Raw genomic sequence first — 21,081 nt, 5'->3', positions numbered from 1 at the left:
AAAATTAATGGGAAGTTAAAGGATAGGGAACACAACAAAAAAGGTCATTAAGGAAAAGATGGAATATGAAAGTAAGCTAGACAATAATATTGACGAGGATATCAAAAATTTCTTCAGATACATGAAGTGTAAACGAGAGGCAAGAATGGATATTGGATCACCAGAAAATAATGCTAGAGAGGTAGTAATGGGGTCAAGGAAATGGCACACAAATTGGGTAAGTATTTTGCATCAGTTTCCACTCTGGAAGACACTAGCAGTATGCTGGAAGTGTGAGAGTGTCAGGGGGCAGAAGTGTGTGAAGCGGCCATTACTAGGGAGAAAGCTCGGGATATTGAAAGATCTGAGGTAGATAGGTCACCAGGACGAGATTCTAAACACCCCAGTGTTCTGAAAGAGATGGCAGAAAAGATTGTGGTGCCATTAGTAACAATCTTTCAACAATTGATTCTGGAATGGTTCCAGAGGACTGGAAAATTGCACATGGCACTCCATTCTTCAAGAAGGTAGGGAGTCAGAAGGAAGGAAATTACAGGCCAGTTAGCCTGACCTCAATGGTTGGGAAGATGTTGGAATCAATTGTTAAGGTTGAGGTTTCAGGGTACTTATAAAACAGGCCATAGCCATCAGTTTCCTCAAGGGAAATTCTTGACTGACAAATCTGTTGGTATTTTTTGAAGAAATGACAAGCAGGATAGACAAAGGAGAATCGATGGATGTTTTGGACTTGGATTTTCAGAAGGTATTTGATAAGGTGCCACACATAAGGCTACTTAACAAGTTAAGAGCCCCTGGTATTTCAGGAATGATTAAAGCATGGTTAAATTAAATTCATGGTTAAAGCAGTGGCTGATTGGCAGGAGACAAAGAGTGGGAATAAAGAGAACCCTTTCTAGTTGGCTGCCAGTACTATTAGTGTTCCATTGGGGTCTGTCTTGGGACTGATTATTTTTATATTTTAAGTCAATGATTTGGATAATGGAATTGATGGCTTTGTTGAAAAGTTTACAGACAATATGAAGATAGGTGGAGGGGCTGGTAGTTTTAAGGAAGTAGAGAAGCTACAGAAGGATTTAGACTGATTAGAAGAATAGGTAAAGAAGTGTCAGATGGAATAGATGGAATGCAGTGTCAGTAAGTGTTTGGTCATGCACTTTGGTAGAAGAAATAAATTTTATAAATGGAGAGAAATTCAAAAATCTGAAGCACAAAGGGACTTGGGAATCCTGTGTAGGATTCCCTAAAGGTTAATTTGCAGGTTGAGTCTGGTGAGGAAGGTAAATGTGATATTAACATTAATTTCATGAGGACTAGAATATAAAAGCAAGAATGTAATGTTGAGGCTTTCTAAAGCACTGGTGAGGTCTCACTTGGAGTATTGTGAGCAGTTTTGGGCCCCTCATCTAAGAAAAGATCAGGGATGGTTCAAAGGAGGTTCACAAAAATTGATTCCAGGATTGAAAGGTTTGTCATATTTAGAGTGTTTGATGGCTTTGGGCCTATACTCACTGGAATTCAGAAGAATGAGGGTGACCTCATTGAAACCTATTGAATGGTGAAATGCCTTTGCAGCGAGGATGTGGAGAGAATGCTTCCTAGGACGGTTGAGTCTAAGAGCAAAGTTCACAGCCTCAGGATAGAGGTGTCCTTTTAGAACAGAGATGAGGAGGAATCTCTTTATCCAGAGAGTGGTGAACCTGTGGATTTTGTTGCCACAGGTGGCTGTGGAGGCCAAATCATTGGGTATATTTAGGCCGAGGTTGATAGATCCATGATTAGTCAGGGCATGAAGTGATACAGGGAGTAGGTAAGAGATGCGGACTGAGAGGGAAATGGGTCAGCTGTGATGAAATGGCATAATACTGCTCCTATACCTTATGGTGTTATGGTTTTGGGCCTCTTATTGAAGAAAGAATGTGCTGGCATTGGGGAAAGTTCAGAGGTAGTTCATGAGAATCATTCCAGGAATGAAAGGGTTACCTTTTGAGGACCGATTGAGAGCTCTGGGCCTGTACTCACTGGAATTCTTTAGAGTCTTATTGAAATGTTTCCTGTGGTGGGGGAGTCTAGGACCAGAGGGGTCACAGCCCCAGAATAGAAGGGAATCCATTTATAATGGAGATGAGGAGGAATCTCTTTATCCAGAGGTTGGTGAATCTGTGGAATTCATTGCCACAGATGGCTGTGGCCAAATTATTGTATATATTCAAAGCAGAGGTTGATAGGTTCTTGATTAGTCAGGACTTTAAAGATAAGGCAGGAGGGTTGGGGCTGAGAGAGAAACTGATCAGCCACAATGAAATGGTGGAGCAGACTGGATGGGCAAAATGGCCTAATTCTGCTTCTACATCTTAATGGCTTTATGATCTGCACCAATCAACAACTCCAAGAATAAGGGGCAAGTATCAACATGCGACTTGCCCCAAGTGTGTAGCTCAGAAGTAGACTCTTAAGAGAGGCTTGTGGGAATGTAGGGAGAATATCTGATGGGGGGATATTGTAGGAATTGGCGCAGACTCAATCTCCTTCAATGCTATAAAAAAATACACAGGCATGTAACTTTTTTAGTTTTCACAAAAGCCTTTGCCTGTATAGATCAGGAGGGAGCATGGAACATTTATCAAGTTAGGCTGTGCATAGAAATTCACCTCCATCTTACATCTTGTACATGATGCTGTGCCAATCTTCACCTTTACCAGGTTCTACCACTAAAGCAGCCCATACACGTCCCTGAAGAACCTCCTTTCCCAGCATTTTCAGATCCCACAGTGGTCCCATCAGCCACAACACGAGTGAAAACAAGTCATACTCAATCCCAAGGGAATGACTGAGATAGGAACAATAGAGTATCAATTAGTCTAATTCCTGATCAACCATTTATTTTTTTTCTTTCTACTTGACTATCTTCTCAACAAGTCAGTTGTTATTCTATAACTCAAAATTTTGGGAGGGTCAGATGGAGTAGATAGAATCTCTCCCCCCCCCCCCCCCCCAGGAAATGCCAAATTCTAGGTGAGAGGTGAAAAGTTTAAAGTTGCTTTATACAAGTCTGCTTTATATACACAGAAAGTGGTAGGTGTGTGGAACAGGCCGTCAGGGGCAGGAGTAACTGCAGTAGATATGATGGTGACAATTAGAAGTCTGCATGGAATGGAGGGCCACAAATCACTCTCGTGCAGGAGAAACTTTGTTTAATTTGGCATCATGTTTGGCACAGACATTGTTAGGTCAAAGGGCCTATTTTTTATAACAGTACTGTTCTATGCTGCATTGTATTTATGTTCCATTTCAATTAGTAGGGGCTCCAAGGGATTAACCCTAATCCCTGTAACTGCATTGTTATTATGTACAGACAGCTGAGTCTCCTGAAGATGTAGACTCAAAGGTACACGAGCATTGTTTTTAACCTGTAAGCCTGGCGTTACCTGCTTTCGATTACAACCCGCAACTACTTCTTTTAACCCAGCCACAATGCCTCACTGAAAAATTTAACAAGCTTGTAAAGATAGAAACATAGAAGGCATTTCAGTAAAAATAATTCCAACAAAGATTGCATTAAAAAACAAAACTGAGATAGTGAACTTGAACTTTGTTGTTAGTTTCTACCCTCCTCTCACAGGGCCATCAACATTTCATGACGTGGAAGCCCGTCAGGAGTACACGCACTGAGAGGATACCCGTTAATCCCATTCTCGCCCTTATTTCGTGTAATATTCTCTCCTTTGTGCCTATTAATATTCACCAGAAATTTGGTGGTTTGCTCTAGATTTGTGGCACTGCCAGTAGGTGGGATAGGGGTTTGTGCCGGGTTCATGGTACAGCAGTGCTGCCAGTAACACATCTCAAAGTCCAATTTACTGTCATAGGCACAGTGTGTGTGCACAGATGCAATGAGAGAAAACCCAATTGCAGCAGCATCTGACAAACAACATTCAGAAAAACAAATTAACATAAATGAGTAATGAGTAAGCTCTTCTTGGGCTTCCAGCTGGGTACAAGGTATGCCCAGCATCTCAGCTGAGGAACAAGGAAGCCTTGTCTTCTCTTTATGCAATGACTTAAAGCGATGAATATTGCGGTGAACTTCCTCCTCATAGAGGCAAGTGAAAAATGATCAAGAGCTGGAAGCCTAAGAGTTTATTTGTCTTATACACAAGGAAAGCTCTAGATCCTTTTTTTTTAAAAAAAAAGTATAAATTATACAAATAAATACAAGAAAAACAAAAATCCATTGCAGTACGAAGTGGTCATAGTGTTTCTCAACAGAGGTAGGGATTAGAATGACAGTACGTGAGACAATCTGCACTTTTTACATTGGCTTTTTGACAATTTCTGATTAGTCCTGGCCCCCTATCCTTTGAAATGGAGGCTATAAGAAAAATTATCTTCTGATTTAGTGATAGAGCCTTTGCCATGACACTGAGAAGTCACCAATTTAAGTGCCTCCATCTTCCCAGATAATATTGTCAGATTCTTGTTAGTCTTCAGACCTTTCCCTGATCTCCAGATCCTCCCAGGTCAGTCTGCTTCTTTAACATGCCTTCAGCAGAGTCTCAATAATGGCTGGACCTCTGTGATGCCTCCAGACGTAGCCCAGTACCTCCGTATCACATGTACAAACTCTCTAGATGTTCTAGTTCCTTAACAGCACCCCCAGTTTTCCTGTTTGCCAGACCACCCTCACTGTTTATAGAATCCCTTAAATGGCACTTTACCTCCCCAGTGGCACTAGGGTGTTTGCTAGCCCCTCCAGATCCTCTTCAGTATAATCAATGGTCACATATGCCAGATCCTGCAGACCCTCTGATAACTGGTTCTGTGCTCTACATGCATTCTACCCTTATTATCCAAGTTCTCTATTATATTGTCAGAACTTTGCCTGTATCTCAGTATTCCCAGATCCTCATGATACTGACTGGCCCTCCGCACTGCAAGCTGGCCTTCCCTCATGTTCCCAGTCTCTAAACTCTACACTGCACCTCATTTGTTCAGTTTGACCAGACCATGCCCAACACGTTGAAAGTTTCTCAATAAAACTGGACTCTCTTGGGCATCTTCAAACATTATACTTATTTCTCCCCCATGGATTTCAATAGAATCTTAAGACTATCTCAAAAAAAATCACCAGATCCCTGTATTACCCTGTCCCCCTCTATGGGTTCCAGGCCACCCTGAGCTACTCCAGTGAATCCTCAGCATCTCCATGTATCCAGTTTTCTCCTCAGTATAACAGACATTTCACTACATCCAAACATTGTCGCCCCTCTACACTCAGCTTCTAAAGTCCTACTTTCAAGCTACTTCAGATCCCCCACTGTTTCAAACTTGTGGATATGTTCCATAGGCCATCCTGAGAAAATACAGATGATTAACATTCTCCACAGTACTTCCAGAGAGTACATCAGTATGATATCTTTCTCATTACTAACTTCTATCAAATCTTAATATTGGAGCTACACCTGAATTTGTTTCACTTCAGATGTGTTTGGTTTAAATTGACTCTCCAGAGTCTCTTTTGCGCTGCTATATGAGTTAGTCTGATCGTTAATTCTTTTTACCTGGATTGTTCTTACAAACAACCAATGTGGAGTCAATGGGTCACAAGGCCTCCTTCCATTCTGTGATGCTGATTGTGATAGTAACCCCAATTAGTGTCATAACAAACAATCATGAAGTAAGAAAGATGACAGGACTCTATCATATTTGTTCTATTAGTGTTCTCCACTTTCATTTACAAGTTATAAATATTTCAATTCTGATGAACAGCTAAATTTATTTAAAATAAATAAATTACATAGATGCAGAAATTCACAGGAAGGAGCTAGTGGTAGAATATCTGAAATACTTTATTTAGAAAGATTCAAGTATCAAGAATTCTGAAGTTTTAGCATTACTTCCAGTAACCTTTGAATTGAGTCTTTGATGAACCAGGATTTGATGTATATATTAAAAGAATAGGCTGTACATGGCAGGGATATAAAAACCCTGAAATATTAAGGCTGCCCAGATATTCCCTGTCTTTCTTAAGTGAACCAATGTCTTGTTGATGAATGAATTAATGAATAAATAAGTAAGTAAGTGTATGGTTAACTGGAAGTTAGCAGTGTTAATTTATGATGACCATCTCCCTTTCAGAGAAAGGCCACTTAACTTGAAGGGACCAGCCTGCATATATTGGGTTACATCCAATATGTATTCTGGTACAACATGGGGGTTTTGCTTGGCTCATTATTTCATTCAGTTTGGAATGATTTGCAAATTTAGTTTGAAATATTGATATATACAAACAGCATATTAAAATGTTACATTTATGGCAACAATCAGATAGGAGTTTAATTTTACAGTTGAGCAGGCCTTTATGTTTTTAAAAAGTTCACTGAAATTACATTAACAATTTTAGCATTTAATACATTATAAACACCCTTTTCATGCATGCAGACCCTTTTTAATATTTTGTTGCTTAATTCTTTGACCAAGAAAATGGGTAAATTTCATCATTTCTCAGGTAATTCACCAACAAGACAACATTATCTGCAAATAGTAATGTCATAATCATTTTGGGAAAGCCGAAAACAACCAAAGTAATCCATTCTTTAAGTTCAGTAAGCTGAGTTCAGTAACTCAGCTCTCCTTCCACAGAAACTGAAAATGAAGTCCAGAAAAAAATCAAGCTTTTACTTTTTGTTTTACAAGAAATGAACAAGGGACTTTGTCAAAGCCTATTAAACATATCTAATAATTATAGAAAGGGATTTTCCACATCCTTGTCACTAATAACTGGGCTAGAGTGAAAAACAGGCCTGCCCAGTAGAATCACAAAGGAGGTGGGAGTTGTGGTAGATTTGTTATACCAATGTTAATCACAAAACAAGACTGCTCGGATGGGTAGTGAAGGATAAACGATGCAAATTGCCTTTTCTTATGTCGTGCCACAACCTAGAAAATATTTTATTTCTCAAAACCTATAAAGAGCCAGTTCCAAACCGAGCAGCACCAGAATGTCACTTCTTACAATGTGATCATCGCTCTATCACAATACGTTCTGCTGATAATCTGTTTCTGCAGATGGGTTCTTTCCCCTTTGCTCAGGAGAGCACTGTCTAAGGAAACTGTACCAGACTGATTCTCAGGTTCACATGACAGGCTACTCTCTTGCTTTCAGTTTAATTTCTACTTCAGTCTTTCACTTATGATTCTTTTAATCATGGCCATTTTCAAGAACAAGGAGTACACAATTTGGAGGAAGGGAAAAAGAATGGCATTTGCTATTGAAATGATTTTTTTTACTTATATGGTAATAATTTTCACTTTATATGGTACCAATGGGAATGAGGGCAGCAATTTGCATAATCTCCAACTCATCCAGTTGATTTCCAGGACTACATGGTACAGAACACTTAGGGAAAAGAGAGCATGAGGATGGGGTGGTGCTGAGTGTGTGCATGGAGAGGGGCGGCCTGTACAGAGAGGGTGGGGAGGTGTGCATGGAGAGCAGGGAGCCTGGGGGTGTGAGAGGGCCTGGAGGGGAGGTGCGCACAGAAGGGGGAGGGCCTGGGGGAGGGGGGTTGCGCGGAGGGGGTGGCCTGTGGGGGGTGCGTGCGGGGAGGGGGGCCCTGTGGGGGGTGCGTGTGAAGTTGGGGGGGGGGAGAGAGAGAGAGAGGAGAGGAGTGATCACCAGCAGAAAAACTGATCTTTTTGAGGCTGGAAGGATATCACTGGTACCCTGCTCCGGGGATCAGCTTTTGGAAATCAACTATTTGCTAGTTACAATAGTGACTTGGAGAATGGAACAAAATGTTATGTTTCCACATCTGATGATGATGATACAAACATAGGAGGAAGGCATGTCATTAAGAAGACAATAACGTCTGCAGGGTAGATTGAGTTAGTGGTTGAAAACCTGGCAAATGAAGTCTAATGAAAGCCTAAGTACTTGGGGGAAAAGAATCAAGAGGTGGATTACCCAAATGAAAAGAGATGGCAGATGTGTGAAGTTCAGAGGGTTTAAGTGCACAAATCAAAAAGTCATCAGACATGTCCAACAAATAATTAAGGCAAATGGCATGTTGTTTCTTAAATCATGAAAGGTTTGAAGTTTACAAACAGGGATTTGTTACAGTTGTACTGGGTCATGATGAGACCATACCTGGAAAACTATGCACTATTTTGGTCCCCTTATCAAAAGAGGATATCATAGCACTGGAGGCAGTTCAAAGGAGACCTACCTGGCTAGTTCCTGGGATGAAAGGGCTGGCTTGTCAAGAAAGGCTAGACAGTTTGGGTCTATACTCCTTGGAATATACAAGAATGAGCGGTGACATTTAAGACATGGGGTCAGGTTAGGGTTTAGAAACAGGAATGAGAGGAAGTTAGTGGTCAAGGGTAGCAAATCTGGGCAGGAATTAAAATCCAGGTTAAAGTGCTCCGATGTTGAATTTCAGTGATCCCAGAAGATGTGATGCAGGCTCTGAGAAGATAGTTCACCTGGTCAGAAACTGGACCCAGGCAGGAAGTCCCAGGTATGGGTGGGAATCACAAGGGCTAGTGGGCACTAGGGTTGGAGGTTTGGGGAAGACTGGAAGTCGAGGCTTGAAGATCAAATCAGCAAAGTCTGGAGACAAAGCTTAAAGGTAGAGGCCCAGAATAGTCATGAGGGCACAGTTCATCAGGAAAGGAGGTCCATGCAACTCGTGATTGGTGTGCTGGGTAGAGTTAAAGTTGGAGGAAGGGCTAGAGGCATCTTGCCCAATGGGTTTGAGGCCTTTTTGAAGGTGTGAGAGGGTGGGTGGGTGCTTTACAGCTGCTCGTGTGTTTCTGAGTAACATTGTGGGCTTGTGATGTTGGTGCCAGAATGTGTGGCAACATTTGTGGGCTGGTTGTTAAAAATGATGCATTTCACTGTGCTTTGTAATAAATAAATCTAATCTCAAGCTGTTAATACGTATTGACAGGATAGATGTTTTCAGTCACGGGAGGTCACGAAGGAACAGAGGCCTTCAGAAAACAGAATTTTCTGCCTTAGAGGGAAATGAAGGTCAGATCATTAGATATATTTAAGGTGGAGACAGAAAGATAAAGGAGCTGAGGCCAGCAGAGATCAGCCATAATCATATTGAATTACAGGGCAGACAAAAGGCCCAGTGGCCTTACATTGTGTTCTCATATGAAGCATCGTCAAACTGCAGTTGTGCTTCTTCAAATCTACATTTTAATCACAAGGAATTGAGAGTATTTTATACACAATCTGTAAGTATATCATCACCCTTCAAGCAACCCAACTGGCAAATATGAATAATATTTTCTTTCAGCACAATTAAAACCCTTTTCCTAGTCCACCTCTCCTGACCTTCTTACTTCTCTCTTCTCCTTGCTCATATTTATCTCCCAGCTGACCAGACACTCATGCATCTTGTCTGATCTTTCCCACCCGCAGTCTCTGCTTAAGGAATGGTTTCAGGGAGAGATGAAAAACACTATAGAATCATGCATAAGATTAAAATATTAAGAAAGTAAAACTCATCCTTTAAGACTTAAGCAGAGACAAAACTGAAAGCAGTATTTGGTTAAATATATATTTGTTACTGTAACCATTCATCTGGAATTTCAATATCTACAAGTGTTTGCATCATCCTGCAAACAGCAGTATGTTTCTGAAATAACCAGATGGCAGATCAGCTTATCATACACCAGACTGCACACATGCTTTTGGGTAATCTGCAGTTCCACATTTGCACTGTAGCACAGAGCTCCAACATGCTTGCTCTTGTAATGTTTCCAGAAGTTCATCTGTAAACAGCAAAATCTATTTTATGACAATACTACAAAACTCAATTGGCACAAAACTAAGGCTGTACATCCAAATGATTATACATACTGACAATCAATCCATCTCCCCTCAATTATATTTTCTCTTGTGTAGCCGAAATCTAGGCCATACAAACCAGATTTTAAAAATATTGCACCATTGCATTTTACACTGAAGATAGGAAATCTTTCAGAGAAGCCTTTGTGCTCTGCTGTTTCTGCTCAGAATTCAAAAGCATCTTAAGACGAGAGCATTGCAGCTTCTTTCCTTTAACTGATTTCAATGATGGTGAAGATGTAGATGGTGTAGAAACAGATGTCCTAGAAAAATAAATGTGGAAGTTAGAAACAGTAATATTAATGCACTAGATAACCATTTACATTTGAGGTAAACAACATTTCTGATCACGTGCACTAAATTCCTCAGACCAAAATTAGAAATTAAGAAATATCGTTTGTTGACCACCAACATATACGCGAAGAGAAAAGGATGCTGGGTATTTCACTTAAAATATCACTCTTTCACTCTTAACTTTTATCTGTTATGATAAAAATCATTCTGCATAAATAAATGCTGCATTCTGCACTGTCACATACTGATTATGATGTGTTTACACTGACCACATTATATACCTTGCTCCCCAAATCTGCCCAAGCGAATGCTGACGAAAGATGGACTTTGTCAGTTCCACTTACCCAGCTCTTGGTTTCCAGACCCGTACATTATAACACTGCAAGTATTCACATGGGTACTTACTGAAATGTGAGAACTCCTGCCCTCACCTGTCTTACATTTTTAGAACCCCCCCCCCCCCCCATAACTTAATGACTGAAGCTACTTCTAAACTCCCTTTCTATTTTTCTAACATGTATTTGTGAAGCTGAAGTCATAGAAGGACATACACAATGAATGCTAGGGCCCTATGGTATATTGAGAATCAGAGGGACCATAAGACATAGGAGCAGAATTAGGCCATCTGGCCCATCGAGTCTGCTCTGCCATTCAATCTCTTTCGCCTCCTCAACCCCAGTTCCCGGTCTTCTCCCCGTAACCTTTGATGCCATGTCCAATCAAGATCACATCAACCTCTGCCTTAAATACACCCAACAACCTAGCGTCCACAGCTGCATGTGGCAACAAATTCCACAAATTTACTGCCATTTGGCTTAAGAAATTTCTCTGCATCTCTATTTTAAAAGGGCGCCCCTCTATCCAGCGGCTGTGCCCTCTTGTCTTAGACTCTCCCAAAATGAGAAACATCCTTTCCACATCTACTCAACATTTGAAAGGTTTCAATGAGATCCCTCCTCACCCTTCTGAATTCCAGCAAGTACGGACCTAGAGACATCAAATGCTCCTCGCATGATAACCCTTTCATTTCTGGAATCATCCTTGTGAACCTCCTCTGGACCCTCTCCAATTCCAGCACATCTTTTCCAACATGAGGGGCCCAAAACTGTTCATAATACTCAAGGTGAGGCCTCACCAGTGCCTTAAAAAGCCTCAGCATCACATCCTTGCTCTTGTGTTCCAGACCTCTTCAAATGAATGCTAACATGGCATTTGCCTTCCTCACCACCAACTCAACCTGCAAGTTAACCTTCAGGGTGTTCTGCACAAGGGCTCCCAAGTCCCTCTGCATCTCAGATTCCTGGATTTTCTCCCCGTTTAGAAAATAGTCCGCACACTTACTTCTACTACCAAAGTGTATGACCATGCATTTCCCAACATTGTATTTCATTTGCCACTTTCTTGCTCATTCTTCTAATCTGTCCAAGTCTTCCTGCATTCTACCTGTTTCCTCAACACTACCTTCCCCTCCTCCAATCTTCGTATATCTGCAAACTTGGCAACAATGCCATCTATTCCATCATCTAAATCATTTATATAAAGCATGATAAAAGTTGTCCCAACACCGACCCCTATGGAAAACTACTAGACACTGGCAGCCAACCAGAAAAGGATCATTTTATTCCCACTCACTGCCTCCCACCAATCAGCCAATGCTCTAACCATGTTAGTAACTTTCCTGTAATACTCTTAACTTTGATAAGCAACCTCATGTGTGGCACCTTGTCAAAGGCCTTCTGAAAGTCTGAATATACAACATCCATTTCATCCCCTTTATCTATCCTACTTGTAATCGCCTCAAAGAATTCCAACAGGTTCGTCAGGCAGGATTTTCCCTGAAGGAAACCATGCTGACTTAGTACTATCTTCTCCTGTGTCACCAAGTACTCCATCACCTCATCCATAACAACTGACTCCAACATCTTCCCAACCACTGAGGTCAGGCTAACTGGTCTATAACTTCCTTTCTGCGGCCTACCTCCTTTCTTAAAGAATGGAATAACATTTGCAATTTTCCAGTCCTCTGGCACCATGCCAGACTCTAATTTAAAGTCTAATGCCACCACAATCTCTAATGCTGCCTTTTTCAGAACCTTAGGGTGCAGTTCCTCTGGTCCAGGTGACTTACGTACCTTGAAGTCTTGCACTTTTGAGCACCTTCTCTCTTGTAACAGTAACTTCATCCACTTCTCTTCCTTCGCACACTACAACATCAGGCATACTGCTAGCGTCTTCCACAGTGAAGAGTGACGCAAAAATCTCACTTAGTTCATCAGCCATCTCCTTGTCCTCCATTATTATTTCTCCTGCCTCATTTTCTAGCGGTTCTATATCCCCTCATTTCTCTTTTTTTTTAAACATACTTGGAAAAACTTCTACTATCCACTTTGATATTATTTGCTAGCTGGGACCTTGTGGTTGCAGCAAAGGTAGATAGATGCTTGAGAACACATACCACCAGACTCAAGAACAGCTTCTATCCCACTGTTACAGCCTTCGAATGGACAGCTTAATAAGTTACACAACTCAATCTTTCAATGTACCTTGTCATGGCCATTGCTCTGTCTACCTGCACTTCACTTCCTCTTTAACTGGAACATGAAATTCTACATTCTGTTAATGTTCTTTTGTACTACTCAACGTATGCATGTATGCCATGATTTATCTGGATGGCATCTAAGCAAAAGTGTGTGTTATTACACGTAAACCAATTACCATTTAGGGTGGTAAAGAGAGCATACAAGATGCTAGTCTTCATTAACCAGGAAACAGAATACAAGACAGGCACATTATGGTATAGTTAAATTTTATTACCACAGAACTGCATTGTATGCAAAATGGTTAGGTAATCAGAAACGTGCATCTCTGAGCTAACTGGGTGAAGACCATGTTGCTGCCTGCTACAGGAAGGCATCAGCATTGGTGCGTGAAGGTGGCAGGCAGTGTAACAGTGGGTAATTGTCTTGGACATTTCTCTTGTGATTGCAAGACCCTGTTAGACATTGATAATGTAAGATGTTGCAAGATTGTTTCCCTTGTTTGGTGACACAACTGGTGGCGGAGAAGTTGCGTACCCTTGGTTGTAGTGAGGACAAGGCCTCAAGCTGTGGGCTTGTTGCTGTAGTCCAGGAGAGGAGATGTCAAAGGCAGTGTAGCATGGCATCTATGCTTAGTTAGGGGTTGGCCTCTTCCATCACTGCTGCCCTTCAGTGTTTGATCGGTGGAATGACAGACTGGATTACGTATGTCTGTGTAGTGCCAGGAATTGTACCATCAATTTGCAGGACATGCTACTCAGAGACTTGGGCTATATACATGTTTTTTTTGTGTGACTATGTTTTATGCTCACTATGTGGAATTGCTATAGAACCATAGAACACTACAGCACAGTACAGGTCCTTCAGCCCTCCATGTTGTGCCGACTCATATAATCCTTAAAAAAAAAGTACTAAACCCACACTACCCCATAATCCTCCATTTTTCTTTCATCCATGTGCCTGTCCAGGAGGCTCTTAAATACCCCTAATGTTTTAGCCTCCACCACCATCCCTGGCAAGTCATTCCAGGCACTCACAACCCTCTGTGTAAAAAAAACTTACCCCTGATGTCTCCCCTAAACTTCCCTCCCTTAATTTTGTACATATGCCCTCTGGTGTTTGCTATTGGTGCCCTGGGAAACAGGTACTGACTATCTACCCTATCTATGCCTCTCATAATCTTGTAGACCTCTATCAAGTCCCCTCTCATTCTTCTACGCTCCAAAGCAAAAAGTCCCAGCTCTGCTAACCTTGCCTCATATGACGTTCTCCAAACCAGGCAACATCCTGGTAAATCTCCTCTGCACCCTCTCCATAGCTTCCACATCCTTCCTATAATGAGGTGACCAGAATTGAACACAATACTCTAAGTGCAGTCTCACCAGAGATTTGTAGAGTTGCAACATGACCTCTCTACTCTTGAACTCAATCCCCTGTTAATGAAGCCCAGCATCCCATAGGCCTTCTTAACTACCCTATCAACCTGTTCAGCGACCTTGAGGGATGTATGGATTTGAACCCCAAGATCCCTTTGTTCATCCACACTCTTAAGTAACTGACCATTAATCCTGTACTCAGTCTTCTGGTTTGTCCTTCCGAAATGGATCACCTCACACTTATCTGAATTGAACTCCATCTGCCATTTTTCTGCCCAACTCTGCAGCCTGTCTATATCCTCTTGTAACCTTCAACAACCTGCAGCTCCATCCACAACTCCTCCAATCTTTGTGTCATCCGCAAACTTACTCACCCATCCTTCCGCCTCTACATCCAGGTCATTTATAAAAATCACAAATAGCAGGGGTCCCAGGGCAGATCCCTGCGGCACTCCACTAGTCACCGACCTCCAGGTAGAATACTTTCCTTCCACAGCTACCCTCTGCTTTCTTCCTTTAAGCCAATTTTTTTTATCCAAACAGCCAAGGTTCTATGTACAATTTGCAACTTGGCCTCAGAGGAATGCTGTTTTGTTCTGCTGTATTCATGTATGGTTGAATGATAATTAAACTTTGATTTGATTTGGAACTGGCCATTTAAATGAAACTGTGGGTCAGTTTCCATTCAAATTAGGTTTGGCTCCCAATCTTTATCTAGACTTAATCATATTGTCCAAGATGACAACTTTCAGTACATAATCAATTTCCCCGAAGACATTTACTAATTCTGAAATTGTTTTACAATGATTACATTTTCAAGCATGATCACTAGAATTATCAATATGCCAGAAATGTACTGTAAGAACAAATCAGGCCAGGCAGGGGACGATTTCTGAATGACTGCTTTACAGCCTCTACAGCTAGATTCAAATTCCCACCGAGTCACCACCCACCCTTGCTGACCCAAATGACTCAGTGATTCATACTTCACACACAAATTACATTGCTTTACTGCTGTGCCTCTCTCCTGCGCATTTGTAACACATTTATATCACTACCTTCTAATGTTGTATTAGTCCACCATTAGTGGCTGCTCTTGTATTTTCTATCTTATCCTTCCAGTTCTCAACATCTCCTTCATGTCTTCTAAAGCACTTCTTCAGCCAATTACCTCCCATTCTCTTTCTCTCTGGCACTGGACAGGTTGTCTACATGTCCACCTGGATTGTCTTTGTACAATTCTGTTATTTACATGCACATTGTTGTTAAAGGGGAATTAGCTTTTACTCAATCCTCTTTTTCAAAAAGTATTGATACAATTATCAGCAATTCTCAGCCAACTTTTTGGTCAACATTATGCTTTTTACAGTTGTATTGAGATGGCGTGAAAGGAGATATTTTATGAGGAATCTCCTGTTGTAGCAATGAACTTTTGATAATGAAACCACAATTCTGACAAACCATTTTTGCATTAAGTAGCATGTACAGTGAAGTAATGATTCAGGAATGAGGGATTTTAATTATGTGTATAGACTGAAGATGCTGAAGTGGCTCTCCTAGGTTTGGGAGAGTTGCAAGTCGTTCTGAGAGAAATATTTGTAACCATAATGAATACAGAAAGTAGGTCGAGAGGAACTGTGCTGGCCCTACAACTGTTCTGTATATATATTAATGATCTAGAAGAGGAGTAAGGAGTGTAGCTTTTGCTGTTGACACTAAATTGAATGAAAAAGCAAATTGTACAGAGCATGCAGAAAGTCTGCAAAGAGATATAGATAGATTAAGTGAGTGGACAAAGGTCTGGCAGATGGAGTAAATGCAAAATCATCCACTTTGGAAGGAAAAAATAGATCAGATTATTTAAATGGTGAAAACTTGCATCATGCGGTTGGGAGTGGTTGTGAATGAATCACAAAATGTTGTTCTGCAGGTACAACAGGTTATCAAGCAGGCAAGTGGAATGTTGACCTTCATTGCATAGAGAGATTGAATCTCAGAACAAAAAGTTAAACTGTAACTCCACAGCATACTGGTGAGGCCACACCAAAGTCCTGTGTCTTCTGGTCTCCTTATAGTACTTGAGCAAAAACATACTGGTTTTAGAGATGATACAGACCAGCCATGATTTTATTGAATGGCACAGCAGGATCAACTGGCCAGGTGGCCAACTCCTGCTCATAATTTTTATGTTTCCTATAATGGTGATTATTCTAATTACTGTATTCAACATTGAGCTGGACAAGAACTTGAGGACTCTGGAGAAGAGAGCAGAAAGGAGGACCAGCTGGATTCTATTATATAGAGCTGGTTCAAAGTTAACTTGCCAAATGGCTGCCTCCTACACTAACTTGTCTTCATTATTAATATACTTTAAATCTAAACATTGACATCTAGCTTCTTACAAACCTAACTTTACCAAAGCCCTCTCACACATTCATCAAGGATCACTTGATAACCTGTTTGGCAAGCTCTCTTTTCACAGAAAGACTTCTCCAAAATCATAAATCCTGGTAATCACCCTCTTTAATGAACTAAACTTGGCACCGTTCTTCTCCAATGGATTAGTTCGAAGTGGCATTTTACGGCAATAATTGCACATCATGCTCATCCTGATGGTACACTCTCATTTCCACTACAGCCTTGTTGATTGCCAGCTTTACCCATATCACTATCAATTTGCCTCATTTAGCCCTTTGATCTTCCCCTTTTTAATTTCTCTCCTCATTACACTCACCCCACTTCTATCAGTTTGCTGTTGTTAATTTAAAAGGACTAGACTGCATACCACCTTGTGCTGCTGCCATTGGAAGATGTAAAAGTCTGAGTATTTACTTTAGTATAGATTTCTACTCACATTCTCACTATAGTGTACAAGGCCAGTGAACTCCTTCTCTAGTGATAGCTGCAGTATGAACAAGTCAATAGCAGCTCTTAGGGAGAAGTACTGGGTGAAGGGTGTGGGGTAGGAGGGTTATAGATCCAGTCTATAGTGACACACATACAAACACTATCATGCTCTCTAGAGCCTGAGAGTAGAACCTGCTGGTGTGAAGTACCAATAACTGGAATGAAGGCTGAAAGCTTGGAAGTTAGATTTACTCTAAATTGCTAAAGTTTTGGATTTTCATCCCTTATTGTCCCTATTTGGAAATGGCTCTGAATGTCACAAATAACATACTTTGCAAAGTTGAAGGCTGTACAATAACACTTCTCCTTGGTTGGTTTCACTTTGTTGGAACCAGATAATCAACTGCAATGGTTTTTCTGCCCAGATTCACCCAGTTACCTTTGAAATGTCACTTTAAGTAATTTGGTTGTCTATCCCTTAATAAAGTTGTTAAAATCCTCCAGGTTCCACATGTACACTGATGGCATTCAGTTCCTTCAAACATCTCACTGGAGCACTCCAGCAATTTTTGATTGTCATATACATTGTATGTCATTTAGACACTACAGGAGGACCAACATTTCCTTGAATTAAACAAAGAAAATACTAAAGCCACTGCTTTTTGTTGCATCAACTCAGATCTTTGACAAGCCCTCCCATAGCCCTTCCATAATGTGCGGTACTATTCTATGTTCCATACCAGGAGCTGATTGAACCAAGAGTAACATTGCCTTTTCTGTCTTAGTAACACCAGGTTCAACAGGTTCAGACCACCAGGCTCAGTTCACCAGCTGCTAAAACTGTGGCATCTAAATTTGACTACTTCAGTGCTCTCTTTTTCAGTCTCTGAACTTCTAACCTACATAGATTTGTGCTCATTCAAATCCCAGGGGTCTACAACATGCATCTATGTAGCCTATGAAGACAAAATGCTAAAATTAAAAAAAACACAAATAGGTTTTGAAATATCTTCAAGATCTTATATAGCTTAACATTGTTATTTCTGTGCTTAGTTTTGTTTCATAGCCATATGATATTCTGTGATTTGACCACACATGAAAGAATTAAGGGTAAAGGGTTTTAGATTGAATCCAGAAAATCGTAGAAGAGAGATTTTAAACACCCAATTTCCTCAGGATACTGGTTCACCTCATGAAATCCCTATTACAGTTAAGACCTAGATATAAATCATGAGGAAATGAAGTTGAAATAAATAGTATAAATACCGTGGGGTTGTAGCTGGGCTCTTGATTTCTGAACTCAATTTATTCACATGCGGGGAATATTTGGTTACTTTCTCAGTGGACTGGGGCATCCTTCTTCCTTCAAGTGTCTTTATGTCACTTTTAGTCTTGGTTAAGCTTCTTGGGATGTGGGGCCTTACAGCCAGAGATCTTCTTTTTGCTCCATTAAATCTTGATGTTTCCTTACATGTATAGCATGTAACCAACTGCAGGGATTAAAAAAAATATTGTTAGCACAATATCTGTTCAGGGTCAAAATTGAATGCAAGTGATTTCTGAGTCCTCCAAGCAATTTTAATAAAAAACCATGAGGAGCAAGTAGCCAGTTCATCCAAGAAATTCTAAAACTCTTGCAAAGTAAATTTTATTTTTCTCCATCAGCTGTAACATCTAGACAGCATAGCGGCACTGCTCATAAGTGCTGCCAGACAGCTCCAAGGACTCGTGTTCGATCCTGTGCTCAGGCATCATCACAGTGACATTTACACATTTTATCTGCAACTGTGTGGGTTTCCTGAGTACTCCAGTTTCTTCCCACGTCCCAAAGATGTGCTTATAGATTAAATGACTGTTGCAAATTTCCCCTTAGTATAGATCATCAGTAAAAGATTCAAAAAGATGTTGGTGTGTGAGGGGGAATGGGTTTAATGGGATTGGTGGGCTATATGCCTGCGTGAATAAAATGGGCCAAATGGCCTCCTTCTCTGCAGTATAGTTCCATGTTATGCTGTTACATTAAAACAACATTATTTTCTAAATATGAGGAAGTCTACAGATGCTGGAAATCCAAACCAACACACAAAAAATGCTGGAGGAACTCAGCAGGTCAGGGATCATCTATGGATATCAATAAACAGTTGACGTTCCGGGCCGAGATCCTTCTTCAGGACTTGGGGGGGGGGGGGGGGGGGGAGATGCCAGAATAAAAAGGTGGGGGGTGGGAAGGGAAGGAGGAGAGCTAGACGGTGATAGGTGAAGTCAGGTGGGTGAGAAAGGTCAAGGGCTAGAAAAGAAAGAATCTGATAGTAGAGGAGAGTGGACAATAGGAGAAAGGAAAGGAGGAGGGAAATAATAGGCAGGTGAGTAATAGTCAGAGTGGGGAATAGAGGAAGTTGTGAAATTTGTTTACTGGAAGGAGAAATCGATATTCAGGTTGGAGGCCACCAAGATGGAATACAAGGTCTTACTCCTCCACCCTGAAGGTGGCCTCCTCTTAGCACAAGAGGAGACCATGGATCGACATATCGGAATGGGAATGGGAATTAAAATGTTTGGCCACTAGAAATTCCCACTGGTGGCAGATGGTGTGAAAGTGCTCGGTGAAACGGTCCCCCAATTTACAACAGGTCTCAATACAGAAGAGGCCGCATCGGGAGCACTGGACACAATGGACAACCCCAGCATATTTGTAGGGAAGTCTTTCTAACTGCTGAACAACAAACATTACACTTCTGGTCGTGCACAATACTTGGCAATAATTCTGTACTTACAATGGTAAGCTGTTCTTGCAGGGGTTCCCTTGGAATGCAGCTTTCCAATAGTGAAGTCAGAACTTTAATCCTTAAATGTTTTCAAGGAACTATCTATTGGAATTGCTTTTGCTCCTAAACATTTGCTTCCCAGTAAGTGTATGGGCCTATTGAGAGTAGTCGCAGCTGGTGGCTTGAAGGCAAAAAAGAAAACTAGTGCCACTACAAGATAAAATCTTTTAAGTTGTAAGATAATTGCAAAATTCTAATCAGCTATTCTTATGCAGTCTGGCCCACATGCAATTCCAACAAAAAAATTAATTCTTAAAGTGCTTCTGAAATGACACTGCAGCCATTGCTGCATGAACTACTTTGAAGTGGAACAACTAAAATTACAAACGGATGATTTGGCCCTGACTGAGACACTAGGTTCAGACAGAAGGAATGTGGGCCCACTCAATTTCAATGATGACCTCATCTGAGAATTTATTGTAACAGATTAGTGAAATGTCAGTGTCAGAAATGTATCACAAAACCATACACCAACATTACTGGTGTATTTTGCACACATTGGAAGTGGAAGCACAGTAAGGAGTGGCTCAGTTCTCAACGTCATTTAAGACTCAATTAAGTCATATGGTATCACTGCAAATAATATCAACAAGAAAACAAAAAAAAAGAAAGCTGGAAGAACTCAGCAAGTGAAGCAGCATCTGTGGAGACCCAAGGTGTACATCAAGGTTTCAGATTGAAACTCTGCTCTAGATGCTACTTGATCCACAATGCTTCCCATGTTCCATTTTCTGTGATCAAGATTCAAGTGCCTACAGTCCCTTCTATCAACAAGAAACTCCTCTCCTGATTACTGCCCGTCAGTTAGTACACACTGTACACGTAGCAGGAAGTACACTGAATTTACTCAAGGTGGGGACTTCAAACCTCTATTGCTAAGGGCAGTTTTGAGGCGGTGTTCCTACAAGCTCTGCAAACAAGAACTGCAAACAGAAAAGCTATTTCACTGCACCTCAGCAGATTACACTGGACAACAAAGAACTTGCTTCCTGAATACTTTTGGGTGTATCCTATGGATTTTGGGCTGCTGATATGAAAATCACCATGAAATTTCCCTATTGATTTTGAAATCACCTATATTTGTTATTTCAATTCATAATTTAAGTCAATTAAAATGCTGCCCACAATGTAAGCTGAAAAGTTTTCTATCTTATCCGGGCATGCCTAAACACACTTAGGGAGGGTGGATGCTGCATGGCAGGGCAGGTTTTAGAAAGGCTATAAATTTCCATGAAGGATTTCGATATTTAATATAGATGTTTCCCAGAATAGCTGATGCCAAGATTAAGGAAGGCATTTTTGCTGGTTCACAAATCAAACAGGTCATCAATGATAGGCAA

The 21,081-nt window shown here is 40.9% G+C and overlaps 1 protein-coding gene across 4 annotated transcripts in view; it reads right to left on the bottom strand.

Annotated features, from left to right (window-relative positions):
* Nucleotides 1-5,822: 5,822 nt before the first annotated feature.
* The window catches only part of rmp24 (ribonuclease MRP subunit p24), a 94,502-nt gene continuing 79,243 nt past the window's right edge, over nt 5,823-21,081 (bottom strand). For all 4 annotated transcript variants that reach the window (XM_073023929.1, XM_073023930.1, XM_073023931.1 and 1 more), the window contains exons 5-6: nt 18,183-18,406; nt 5,823-10,125 (exon numbers count right to left, since the gene is read on the bottom strand). In XM_073023929.1, the coding sequence (XP_072880030.1) occupies nt 9,972-10,125; nt 18,183-18,406 (378 nt within the window). In that variant the 3' untranslated portion in view covers nt 5,823-9,971. The remainder of the gene's footprint in view (nt 10,126-18,182; nt 18,407-21,081) is intronic.

Source organism: Hemitrygon akajei, chromosome 20 (assembly GCF_048418815.1).
Source record: "Hemitrygon akajei chromosome 20, sHemAka1.3, whole genome shotgun sequence".
Classification (NCBI taxonomy): Eukaryota; Metazoa; Chordata; class Chondrichthyes; order Myliobatiformes; family Dasyatidae; genus Hemitrygon; species Hemitrygon akajei.
Note: the sequence above shows the minus strand (reverse complement) of the source record. Positions and strands in the feature narration are given on the sequence as shown.